Genomic DNA, 13,696 nt, shown 5'->3' with positions numbered 1-13,696 from the left:
TTCAACTGAAATTATTGTGTTCTTAAAATGCTAATCTTGCTCTTTAAAAGTTTCCCTGGAGATCTCAGCATAACATTTGTCAAACGGTCTAGGAACAAGGGACACAATACATTGCTTTTATCTGGCACAGTGTTCTGTCTTGTGCTACTATTTCTCACTTTTGCTTACTCTTTTCACCTCCCCACAACCTTGTGTACTTCCCTCTATACAACTGGCCTAATCTGGCCTCTTTTCTGTAAACCTTTTTCTCTTCCTCCTTTGTTGTTTTTATTTCATCCCTCCCTCTTGGATGCATCCATGCTCCTCCCTCAGTTCTCCTCCCTTGCTGCACTTTTTCCCCAGCTCCTCACGGCATGCTGAGTTTGGTAGAGCAGGAGAGGGATAAGTCTTAAAAACATTGACAGGCACTAACACACTCTGAGAGAAAGAGCAGTGTGACACGGTCAACACAAGCATCCAAAGTGCAATAACAAAGAGCTGATCTGAGCACCTGTGGACCTTCAGGTTTGGATCTGCTAAGATAAAGGTAAGAGACATCACTTGCACTTTTGAATATGGGTTTTCAATAGAGGTTTGGGATTTTGGATGCTGTTCTTTGCAAGAACAGGTTTCACATGGTTTACACACTATGGCAAGTGCAACAGTGTTTAAAACTTTTTCAAGATGCCAAGGAAATCTAATCCTGATGTGCAACCATATGCCCAGCAACAACAATCAGCTTGGCCTTAATTTTTCAAATATACTTCTCAAAAATAAGTTGTCTGTCCCTTACTTACAGTGCATTATGTAAGTAATTGGGTAATTTAACAAAAGAGCATAAATGCCATGTAGTTTTTTCAACGTGTTCTTGGTTAGTCTGCCATTGACAAATGCTTAGTGGATACTTAAGAGCTGAATAAGAACACTTCAGTGTTCTCCAATTAGACCTATGTGTTTCTCAATGACATTATCTATGTTTTAAGGGATGACAGCAATTGCAAGATGATTGTTAGGTTAAACACACTTGGAAATGTGCACATATAGACTCTAACAGCAGGTGCAGGGGAACAAAATAGCTGAGCTGAATCTTATCGAATAAAATAACACTAGGTTTCATATGGTTTTAATATTACAATGTAATGAATACTACTTCATTCTGCATGTGATTACTCCCATCCTATCCATAAGGACTAGGCTCTCTATTAAATAATGGGCATTGTATTATTCTGGTGAAGTTCAAGGTTACAAAACTAATCAGAATTTTGATTTCTGGTTATGCATGGAAAGATCAGCACTGCCACCGGGTGCAGAAACAGAATCTAGGACAGGAATTCTTGAGGCATGCCATCACAAAGCCAAATTCACATTTCCTCATCTCTGGAATTGGTTCATGCACTGGGAGAGACTAAATATTACACTATAAAGAGCAGCACACTTTCCAAACAACATAATTGAAGTTGTGTAATGCAGAGTTTTCTTGCATAAGTTGTATAGTTGGCACCTCCTAAAATATAAATGACAATCAAGCCATTTAAAGTAAATATTAAATCAGAATTTAACCTATTTATGTTCTTAAACACATTTCCTGTCATATTGAGAATAATTCATCAGTGCAAGCTATACCAATGGAAAAAAGCCTTTAAGCAAAATGCAATCATTTGCTCCACCGTTGAAACATATCTGAAAGCAATCTTATTTTTCAAACAGTCCCCTCCAACCACCTGTCATATTTTGTACACTTTTTTACAATCCAATTAATTCCCAATGGATATAATCAAGTCCCCTTCTAGTTTTAAATTAAATATCCTGGAAATATATAAAAAATGGGTTGTGAATGCCATTATGTTGACTTTAAAAGAGAACTTGAAGATGATACCATTTTTCTCACAAAACCTGTCCTCAGTAAAGGTCAATGGTGAAACAGATCTCAGTGTTACAGTATACCACATGGTCTTTAAAGGGACCGCACACACTGTTTCTGCTTTGATGTCAGGGCCAGCACTGAATCCAGCTGTGTTTACTATTTCCAGCCAAAGGTAAAATCATTTTTATTTAATAGAATTTTCAATACCCTAGGGAAATTACAATGTAGGAAATTACAATGTAGGATTGTGACATGATTAGGGAAAATTCGTCCTTTTAGACACATAGGAAATGTCCCCCAAGGACCCCCAAGCTCTACATACCACTTTATTTTCAATTAAACTATTAATTATATGGAGCCTGGGATCTGATGATGTGTTTTTATTTCTTTCTTTGCATACACAGTGGGAACCCAAGACTGAAGCATATGTTTTTACAGCAATGTCACAAGAAAATAAGGACATTTAAACAGTAGGTCAAGACCCAAATATAGGCTGCAGGTCTGTTTTGATAGGGTTGTGGACAGCAGGGAGAAACAATGTTAAATGCAAATAATAAAATGAAATCCAACTATATAATTTATTATTATTATTATTTATTTTTTTATATAATAAAATAAAAAGACTTATCAACTTACAAAAGATATCCATACATGATGTCTATTTTATACAGAGTAAATAAATAGCCATACATGATGGCTATTTATTTTCTCTGTATAAAATAGATGTACTTGGACGTGTCATTAAAGTTCACTTCCATTCCCTGAGGTTCATTCAACTTCCTCTGAAGAATGTGTAATGCAAAAATGCCTCAAAGAATTGGCAGGATTTTAGTGTGAGTATATCAACAGATCAGTCCAAGGATGTAGAGCAGAAAAGTGAATGTGGTATCAGATTGAAATATAGGGAGTGGAGCTATCTAAGCATATCAAAGGCATATGGGGCCTTCAACAGTGCATGACTAGTGACAGGTGTATTCAGAAGTCTATGGTCAAATGTCTTGTCACTGGGGTGCGTTTGGTCACACAACCAAAATCAAATCTTTGAGGCAGTAGCCAGAAAGATTTTTTTTGACACAGTGATGAAAAAAGCAATATTACACAGGCTAAACTTTTTATCTTCACTGACATTAGGCAGGAGAATTTAGAACAAAATTTCAGTGCACCTGGTGAGCCTCATTTCAAATATGATCCAGAACCAAACACCAAAGCAAAGGGACAAAGAATTGGCTGAACATTAATTCTCTCTGGATTCAGTAGGATCATTGGCCACTGACCACATACTTGTGTTTTTCACTGAGAAAATCCACTTGCCAAACCTACCAAAGCCTCACCTCATAGAGCTGACATGCCACTGCATGATTGCTGAATTGTCGGGATGGTAAAAGTACAGATTAGGAAATAGTTATTACGCTGTGTTGTGATAGCACACTGGGTATTTGTTATGACACCTTTCAGTAGCTTTTGGCAGTTTTGGAATGTTGCTATGATGGAAATACTGACGTTGTTTTTTTCATGACGTTCACCATGTAGTTGTTTGTTTATTTTTTGGATTAAAGGAATTGTCTAATTGTGTTGAATTGTCTTATTTCTGTACCACTTGTTGTAAAGATGGGTGGATCAGTCAGAAATATAAATACTTCTGATACTTTACCAATGGTTTATTGTTAAGTTTTGCTGTTTCTTTAACCCTTTAATGCATACCTCGGGTCTTTAGTGACCCTGGACCACATTCAACCCCCTGTACATCATCCATTTTTTCATACCACTTTAGTATTCCTCAACCTTTCTCTTCTGAATAGTGTAACCAGGGGTTAGGAAAAATATATATATTTATAACTGCTTGATTACCAAAAGTGCAAAGGGTAAATAAAGACCCGAAATATGCAACTGCCTCACCTTTTTTCGCTTCCATAAATCATATTTTTATGATTATTTAATATCTTTATACGTTTGCGATCACATGATATATATTTCTTTGTTTATAACAAATGTTAATAAGTTAAAAGAGTTCTATATTCATACAAATAATATATAGTAATACTATATCACATTGATTTTCTGTGTGACAATGGTGAATTATCAGTGTTTCATATGCTTGTAGACATACATATTATTATATATGCTATTTCTTACTCAAGGTGGCACTGATGTTTTAGTGATTGACTTGATTTACATTTGACATTGCTATTTGACGAAGAAGCAAAATGGAAATAAACTATAGCAAGTTTAACACATGAACAGTATGATGTGACTATTGTCATTTGGGTGTACTGCTGAAATTATGTAGATTGTGCATCTATAGACTAAAGAAATAACTCAGAAAATACATATGTCAAGATTATGTGTAGATTATGTGTTATGTGTATCTTAATATGCGATTGACAGCCAGTTGCGTCTCTAGAAATTTCAGTGTGGAAGTAATGAATCCTGTTCTATACTTGTTGCATCATCAAAATGTTTAGAAAAATTTACTCTATCTGGGTATTTTGTAGATTGAGTTGTGAAAGATATACGTGCAGAGTCACTAAAGACCCGAATATGTATGTTTGGCAAAACACCCATTTAAGGGTTAAACTAATGATTTTATTATTTATTTAGCATGAAATGCATACCATAAACTTCAAAGTGAAAAGATTAGATTTTTCTTATAAGCTTATAGTTATTTCATGACCTTTGATAAAGTAAATGATTGATCATGTTAATAGTAAACGTTAATTTATTGTTCATAAATGCTGTTTATTTTATGGTAATAACTATGCATTTTAAATATAATTTTAAATAGCTTAAATTTCCCATTTTATCTTTATCTTTTTCCCCCTTCATTTTAATAGATGTATTGGCACTGGTATTGGCATTGAAATCTGCAATATTGGCCTAAGTAGTACTTGGTATCAGACAGAAAAGAAAATAAGTGGTATTGCCCTTTACTAACTAGCGGCACTAAACAGAACTGCAATCTGTTTGTTTGAGCAGACATCACAACAATGGCTCAACCAATGGCGTGAGCATTGCTGTTATTTTTGCATTTCTTTTGGCACAGAAATTACCCACTTCAAGATGAAGTTTAAATAAAGAAGGCAGATTTTAGCTGGACACCTGTGGCTCTATGTTGTCCATTAGCTTGCAAATAGCTCATATAGCAGAAATATTAAGAGTTAAAGATGTATTTTAGTTTTGGTACAATGAAGCTTTAATGGCCAAATCCGGTTACAGTGTATGACTGAACACAGCAGCCAAATGTTTATATATTTCACTCTTAGCTCTCAATTCAGAGGTTTAACACTATATAGAGGGTTCAGGGGCTCTTAAATGTTCTGGAAAGTAGCAGTTGGACGTTTATGATTTGGATCATGATTTTCCCTGGATAGGAGGGCAGCAAAAACACTCTCAGCTTATGGAATGAGTGTTTTAAAAAAGGTCAGCGCAGATGTTTATCGAGCCAGAAATACTGGGCCTGATCTAAAGGAGCACTCAGTGATGTGCTGCACGTGTAAACATAACCTCAAGACCCCATACATCCGCAGGAAGGACAGGGATTCTTAAGCTAGGATATCAGATGTGGGACTGTAATCATGGCCAAGCATTAAAGACTAGACAGACTTACAATCACACAGTGTTGGGGAGTAAATGACTCAAAGTAGTGATACTACTAATTTAAAAAACTTTTTCAGAAGAGTGACAGTAGCTCAGCTGTCTTGAAAATAGTGTAGCTTTTCCAGTAAAAAACTACACAGCCTTACAGCCTAGTGAACTAAAGTAATTTTAAAAATGCTCCCCTCTCTCTCTCTCAGAAGTATTCTTTCTAGTGAACTGGGTCGGATCGTTCATAAAGACAATAGTCGCGTTCACACATACAGCTTTTTCCAGAAAATTACCTACTATTTCCAGGTCAGAGGTCATGTGTGAACACAACCCTTTTGAAAATACTGGTGCATTTTGCACTGGCAATTTTCCTTAATGCGAAGTTGTATCATTTTCTATAAATTACCTTATTGATGGTACTATATGTGTGAACAGCACATTTGGTACATTTACCAGTAAAGGCAACTCAGTGATTTTCCTGTAATTTACCTGGTTGCATATGTGAACGAGGCTAATGATTCACTGATTCGTGTCCCTGGACAAAACTTTATAGCTAAATATTTAATAATGCTGCTGTTCATTACTGTTTTTGGCTCAGTTATATAAATTAGGGTGTATTACTCTTCTTTATTAAGTGTTATTTAGTATAACTGCATCTGTTTAAGTTTAATATTGACACAGTAATTGAGATCAATGTTCATTCATTCAAAACACTCAAAAATGATTTTGTGGTGAAGTAAATAAATGACAGAAAAGATAAAGTACTTTTTACATTGAATAAGTTAAAGCGTGAACTTGAAAATATTAAGTAAATTCTATATTCAAACATGTAAAAATTAATCCTCTATCTTAAAAGTAAATATTATTTATGATTGTTTGTTATTTTTACAATGTATCATCATGTATTAATCCTAAAGTAGATAACCTTTTCATATTTATTGGCTAATTTGAGTACATTTCACTGGTCACAAATAAGTAAATTTTACTAAACTTCAAAGCTGGTGTTCCAAGCATGCACTGGGATTGAATAATTAATGAGCTTGCATGGTTTCACTGTATATTTACACCATTTTTTATTGTTTATTTTGTTGTTACATTTAGTAACTTCTTGTTTTTTGCAGTCTTAAATTCATTTTCTACTCAAAATTACCTTTCATGATCAATAAAAACGATCTGTTTATAGTCACCATCAAGGTGTTTGTGCACCAAGTGTTGAGGACAGTGTGTGCACTGCACTGCTCTATATCTTGTTTCTGTCACCAATAATGCAGAGTGATATTGTCAAATAGAATAAATTAAGTTAACCAATGGGAGGCTGACATGTAGTACAAGATTAAAAATGGGTTTTAAGGGTAATTCAAAAGGTGACGTATTCTAATGAGTGGTTTATTTTAAAATTTTACTAAGTTAATTTAAGTACCACAGTTACGTCACAAAGTAGATTTTACTTAGTTTTATATCACTATTTACTTACAAAAACTGTGTCCAAAAACTTGCAAAGTAAATCATACTTTAAATTGTTTTTCAGTGTACTTAAAACTTTGAATAGCTTGTTGATTGTCAAGCTCTAGTTTCAAAGAAGCCTCCACAACACTGCACATACATCACAATAATGGGCTGGGAGACGGTCAGATGATACACAGGTGAACACATCATAAGCTTACAAGGGATTAGAAGTGCACAACCTCAAAGCAGTATCCTAAAACTGCTTTGAACTTCAGGATTATTTGTCATTTGACCTCTTAGCATGGAAGTTTTACACATACACACAGAACTGGAGACTTCATATGATTTTATTAAACAATGGGATGCATCACTGTGATGCATATTATGTTGATGTGTTATTTGTAAACTACCCAGGCCATACATGATAGTAAATATTGGATTTGTTCATGATCATATGATTACATTCCTTGTGGACAAACTGTTTTTGCAGAAGAATGCTTATAGTAGTCATGGTATTGACCAGTGCTCGAATGCTAAGTGCAGGGGCGTGGGGGGTGGTATAATCAAAACAAGTAAGTACAACCCCCCAAATATTTATACCATGATCAATGGAAATATGGGTAAATGCTTCACGCTGCAACCCCCCAATGTTCAAGCCAAATCTACACCCTTGTGTGGTTTGGATTGCTGTTAAAAAAATAAAAAAAGTTTCCCAATGGGATAATTTTTGCTCATGGCCGGTCATTGCATGTGTTCCTGCCTCATGGTTTGGAAAGGCATGGATATTTTTATAATTTGGTCAGAAAAGAAGAGAGAGAGAGAGAGAGAGAGAGAGAGAGAGAGAGAGAGAGAATTTTGTTTCATCTAAACATCAAGTCTGATCGGCATAAAAACATTGGACAACACATTCCAAGACATCTAGTCACTGGTTTCATAACTTCTCAGGCCATGTTTAATCGTTGCCTTATGACACCTAATGAGGCCTAAAAACACATGAGATAGTACATAAAAGCCTGGAAACATATGTAATATATGACCTAACTTGTACTCAAGAAAGAAATCTATGAACAAATCATTAGGAGGGTTTGCACACTATTTTTGTAATATGTAACCATTATTATTTTCTGTTATCCTCTTCATTTTAAAGTGTTGATTTTCAGTGTCCTTTATTAAAATTAATCACCTTCAACCCAAATGATTTCATGGCTCCTGTCTCAGATGCAGGTGGTGAGTCTGGCTCTGCTGATGCTGGTGTTTGCCAAATGGGCTGAGCCGTACATAACCCCATACCCAGATATGGAGCAGGACAAATATGAGCCCAGAGACTATCCACAGGACTATCCTCAAAGATCCACAGAATATTACAGAGACAGCAGGTACCTAATCGATCGATCAATCGATTGATCTATCTGTCTGTCTGTCTGTCTGTCTGTCTGTCTGTCTTTCGGTCGGTCTTTCTGTCTGTCTGTCTGTCTGTCTGTCTATCTATCTGTCTGTCTATCTATCCATCTATCTATCTATCTATCTATCTATCTGGTGATTTTAGTGACATTATTATTTCCTTCTGCACTGTGGATCTAGTGGAACTGAGTGCAGGCGATGCTGTGACCCTGTTGAGGAGCCCCCACAGTATGCCAGCCCACACCCACAGTACCAGGTTGTGCCACAGATAAACATCACTATCCTGAAAGGTACAAACTCCACAGTATTTACAATAAAAGTACAGCTGAAATGTTCAGCTTTGAGTGTTTTTTTAAAGTTTAATATGAACTCACAAGGTAATTTTGTTCCATTTAATAGTTAGACATAGTGCTACAAATGCTTACAGAACAATTACATAACCTTTATTACTCTGTTGGCTCACTTTGACTGTATCCAATTGTTTGGATCAATGTCAGTATAGTGGAAGCTCTTAGTTGAATAGCTCACTGCCTGTGAATGACATAGGCCAGTTCTGGGTAATCACAGGCTGCTTCTGTGGGCAGGAAAACATTTACCATAAAGTACAAAAAAACCACAGAGATGGGCTTTACGGCCAATCCGTCATAAACTGCAGAAGAGATATGGTTGTCAGACTGGCGCCATCTTCTACATAACTCTTAACAGTCTTAGTGCCTAACAGCAATTACAAATAAAAAACAAAACCATTATATCTAATTTGATGTCTAATAAACATTCTCCAAAGCTTGACCAGAACATCTGGAACTCAACACACACATATACTATATATATATACACGGTTTTGGGTCAAAAGTCCAATTGTACAAAGGTGTTTCTTCAACTTCAGGCACTTTTAGCATTGTGAGCGTCTAGAAAGTATTTTTAACACTCTCAATAGTTTATTTAATTTGTCTACTAAAAATGTCCAACAGTTTTCACAGGAAGTTTGTATTTTTATTTTTTTCTAAAAATCTTGAAAATTCCCACCAAAGAGTCATTTCCACATCTCAAATTCTGTATTAACAGAATTTCTTGGAAATGTTGGTGATGGAAATGACATTTTTAACGTTTTTGAAACAAAACTCCTTTGTTTTTTGCTAAGGATATTTCATAGCTAACATTTTATGCATCCTAAATACAATTAAATAACGTTTTCAATTTTTTTTGTATTATTTTGGTAAAATTTCAGTTTGATTGGAAAAGATGCCCAAGGAAAAAAATTCTGCTTACAAAATATATTTACCTTTTCTTTGTTTTCTTCCAACATCACTTCTCATATTTAATCTCAAGCATGCTCTTTAGTGACAATTTTGTTGACGTATTAAAAAAAATACACTAAACTTTGTATTTATTTCATCATTATTATTTATTATCAAAAATTTAAACATGTAATAATTAAAATTTTTATAATGGATTTTTCATGGAAAGTCTGCATTTGGGATAAGGCTAAAACAGTAAAATCTATACATAAGCAGCATTTGGATATTATTATTATTATTATTTTTTTTCATATGTCAGTCCAGGGCAAGTTGCCACATTTTTAACATGGGCAGGTAGGTTGTCACATTTGTTTTAACACTTTAATGCATACCTCGTGTCTTCAGTGACCCGGGACTGCTAGAAATGCTCAATGGCTTTAAGGTACTGTATGTGGCTACGCAAAATTCTAGTCCCAGTCTCCTCTGTGATATACTGTATCAGAAAAAAAAATGCACAAGGCCCATTAATAAAGGCAGTCAAAACTTTAAACTGAACTAAACTTCACTACTATTAATATGCTGCTACATTCCTTCCCTTACAGGGGAGAAAGGAGACACTGGTGAGAGAGGACCCTATGGGAAATTAGGCAAATCAGGGCAAACTGGTCCCAGAGGGCCCCTTGGCATGAAGGGAACCAAGGGCAGCATTGGTGCCCCAGGGGAACCCTGTAAGTCCTACTATGCTGCTTTCTCAGTGGGGCGCAAGAAGGCACTGCACAGTAATGACTACTACCAGACCATGATCTTCGATACCGAGTTTGTCAATCTATATGGTCACTTTAACATGTTCACAGGCAAGTTCTTCTGCTATGTTTCTGGCATCTATTTGTTCAACTTGAACGTTCACACCTGGAACCAGAAAGAGACGTACCTGCATGTGATGAAGAATGAGCAGGAGATGGCTATTCTGTATGCCCAGCCTAGCGACCGCTCCATCATGCAAAGTCAAAGCCTTATGCTGCCGCTGGAGAGAGATGACCGGGTGTGGGTTCGGCTTTTTAAGGGCGAGAGAGAGAACGCTGTTTTCAGTGATGACTTTGACACTTACATCACATTTAATGGTCACCTCATCAAGGCAAAGTCAGAAGGCTGATCGAAGCACCAAATATAGACAACTAACATGTAAAATTTCCATAACAGTGGTGCTACAAAAACAAAGTGATTGTACAAAAATGATAATCATTATTATGATTTAGGAATAATTTAAGAAATACAATTATGTTTCAGATCAATCTTGAGATCTGATTGAAAGGATCCAGAAAAAGGAGGTTGAAATATAGTCATATAAGATAAAAACAAAACAAAAAAACATTGAATTATGTCAAATATTTTGTTTAATAACAAATATTACAATACTGCAGTCTGTAAAATGAGACAATGGGCTATACTTTGACACACACAGGCCATGCTTCAGATAGTCGAATAACTAGAGAATTTCTAATCAGTAAAGATACACCTTGATGGTGCATCTAAATATATGTACTGTATTTGTATCAATGAATGCGTCCAGTGTTAGAAACCAGTCGAGACTTTATAGTCCTATTGGTGCATAAGTGACAATACTGTGGATTTCATAACAGTGACAGAAATCAATACATTGAAACAGTAGCATATATTTAACATGGTATACATCGCTGCATTATATCACTGTAAAATACTTTTAGTACAAAATGATTTGAACTGGATAGTTAACTGAGTTAATCAAAGTGTATTATTTTAGAAATCTCTTGAATGAACTGTGATGTCACAGGTCACTGAGGTCAAGAGGACATTTCTTAAAGAGGACTGACCGAGGCTTTGGCAGAAATCACATTTATGATTATTTAGCAGTTGTAAATGTTCTTTCTCTGGCCATTATCATTAAAGGCAACTGACTCTTAAGCCAGTCTTATAGCACCCACTCTGGCTTTCGCCAAGCACTACAATGTATAAATGAAGAAAAAGGCAAGTACGTATACTGTACATTAAAAGAAAATTAAATGCTTTGTAACTTTGTGTGCATGTCTGCTGAATGTGCCATAATTTCCACTGACCTGTTTGGCCACAAACACTTGATCCAGAGGAATGTTCTGGACTCAGGACACTGCAGTTGTTCTATGGCTGTCACCCATCCTCTCACAGTTCACAGACAGCAAATATTAGACCTAATTACACATTTCAGTTTTTTTGTTATTTCGACCAAAAGAGTCCTCTATTATTTAAATGTTGTTGTTAAATTGCCAGAGTACTACGAACGTGCTAAAAGCTTTATTATATTCTGTGATCAAAACAAGTTACTCTTAATCGACAGCGTTTGTGCATAATGTTGATTACCACAAAAAATCATTTCGACACGTCCCTCCTTTTTTCTTTTTTTTAAAAAAGCGAGCAAAAACTGAGGATACAGTGAAGCACTCAGAATGGAAGTGAATAAGGCCAATTGCTGGAGGGTATAAAAGGCAGAAATGTGAAGCCTATCATCTAAACTGATGCCAGTCAGGCATTTTCCATTACATTTCTATCATTCAGCATCACAACCATGCAAGTTAGACGAAAATGTCTGATTGGTAAAATGGAGAATATGACACAATGAAATATGATATATATGTGAGCCCAGCTGTGACCAGCTAAACACAATTTTAGTTTTCATTGGCCTCAATTCTGCTTGTTTAAATCTCCTTTAGTTGGTGACCTCATTAGTTTGCAACTCTCAGCAATAGCTACTCTTGGCCTGTCTGAAGAAACAATTCGTCGCCCTCTTGTGGTTAAATTTGTGTCTACAGGCTTTCTACATATCCCATTACACAAACCCTGGATTAAATAAACATATCAATAAAAAAAGGTCCCATATCTTCTCATCTCTAGTGCTCACAGCCCTGGGAATCTTTTTAATTTTACTCTTTTACTTGCTGGTGGGACTTCATTAATTATGTTTGATAATTTCTCAGAAACAACATTGTGAGTAAATCAGGGATAATAAGCATCAGGGATATTTTCGATTGTTGCCCATAGCGGAATTTATGTGGTCATTCAGAACTAATAGAATTAATTTAAGATAATGATCTGAATACGGTACAGAAAAATGAGTCAGCAGTCACCCAATAAAGATCAATTTATTAAATCCAAGTTTCACTCTAACCGATAATGGGACTATTTTGTCTACAAAACTACAGTCATCAGATCCTGGTTTCATCGCAGCTATAAAATGCATTGACAAGCAATGGATACAAACTTTGTCCTGTCCATTAAAGAGCATGGGGTAAATGCTGCTGATGTGTGCTGCACTTGTGATGGGTCTTTATCTGGATGGGCCATTAGATGATGGTAGATGGGGAGGGGAATGTTTACTCAGCAAGCACACTCTTTCTCCGCACTCAACTGAACAGCTCCATTACCTAGCACTTTTAAAGCCCTTTTAAGGTGTCATCCGAGAGTGCTTTTCTTTTAAGCCAGTTAAGCTTACACTTTCTCAGTGTCGCAAGCTACATATGAGGTACAGTGAATGATCTGCCTTATGTATGTCTCTATTAATGAAATTATGCTCATTATTACTATTATTGGCACACCTATAGTTATAGTGGTCATTTTTTCTTCATACCTTTTAATTACATGCTTTAAAGGGATAGTTCACCCAAAATTGAAAATTCACTCATTATTTTCTCCCCCCAGATTGTGTATAACTTTCTTTTTTTTCTGCTGAACACAAAAGGCTCTGTAGGTCCATACAATGCAAGTCAATGGTGGACAGATGGTCCACAAAGCAGATAAAAGTAGCATAAAATTAATCCATAAGGCTCCAGAGGTTAAATCCATATCTTCAAAAGCGATATGATTGGTGTCGGTGAAAAACAGATCAATATTTAAGACCTTTTTTTTTTTTACTATAAATTCTCCTCCCTGCCCAGTAGGTGGTGATATGCATGAAGATTGTGACTCGCCAAAAACAAAAGAAGAAGAATGTGGAAGTGAAAGTGGAGATATATAGTAAAAAGTACTTAAATATTGATAATTTTTTCCTAACACTATCATATCGCTTTTGATAATATAGATTTAACCACTGGAGTCTTACAGATTACTTTTATGCTGCTTTTATCTGCTTTTTGGACCTTCAGATTTCTGGCCACCATTCACTTGCATTGAAAGGACC

General features: G+C 35.7%; 1 protein-coding gene across 1 annotated transcript; it reads left to right on the top strand.

Annotated features, from left to right (window-relative positions):
- Nucleotides 1-336: 336 nt before the first annotated feature.
- On the top strand, nt 337-11,565 carry c1qtnf1 (C1q and TNF related 1). The gene is made up of 4 exons (XM_051667678.1): nt 337-526; nt 8,090-8,247; nt 8,453-8,562; nt 10,113-11,565. The coding sequence occupies exons 2-4, from the start codon at nt 8,090-8,092 to the stop codon at nt 10,661-10,663; spliced, it is 819 nt and encodes a 272-aa protein (XP_051523638.1). The 5' UTR covers nt 337-526; the 3' UTR covers nt 10,664-11,565.
- The last annotated feature ends 2,131 nt before the right edge of the window (nt 11,566-13,696 follow it).

Source organism: Myxocyprinus asiaticus, chromosome 32, assembly GCF_019703515.2.
Source record: "Myxocyprinus asiaticus isolate MX2 ecotype Aquarium Trade chromosome 32, UBuf_Myxa_2, whole genome shotgun sequence".
Taxonomy (NCBI): Eukaryota; Metazoa; Chordata; class Actinopteri; order Cypriniformes; family Catostomidae; genus Myxocyprinus; species Myxocyprinus asiaticus.
The sequence above is the reverse complement of the archived record's forward strand: the minus strand, read 5'-3'. Positions and strand labels throughout refer to the sequence as shown.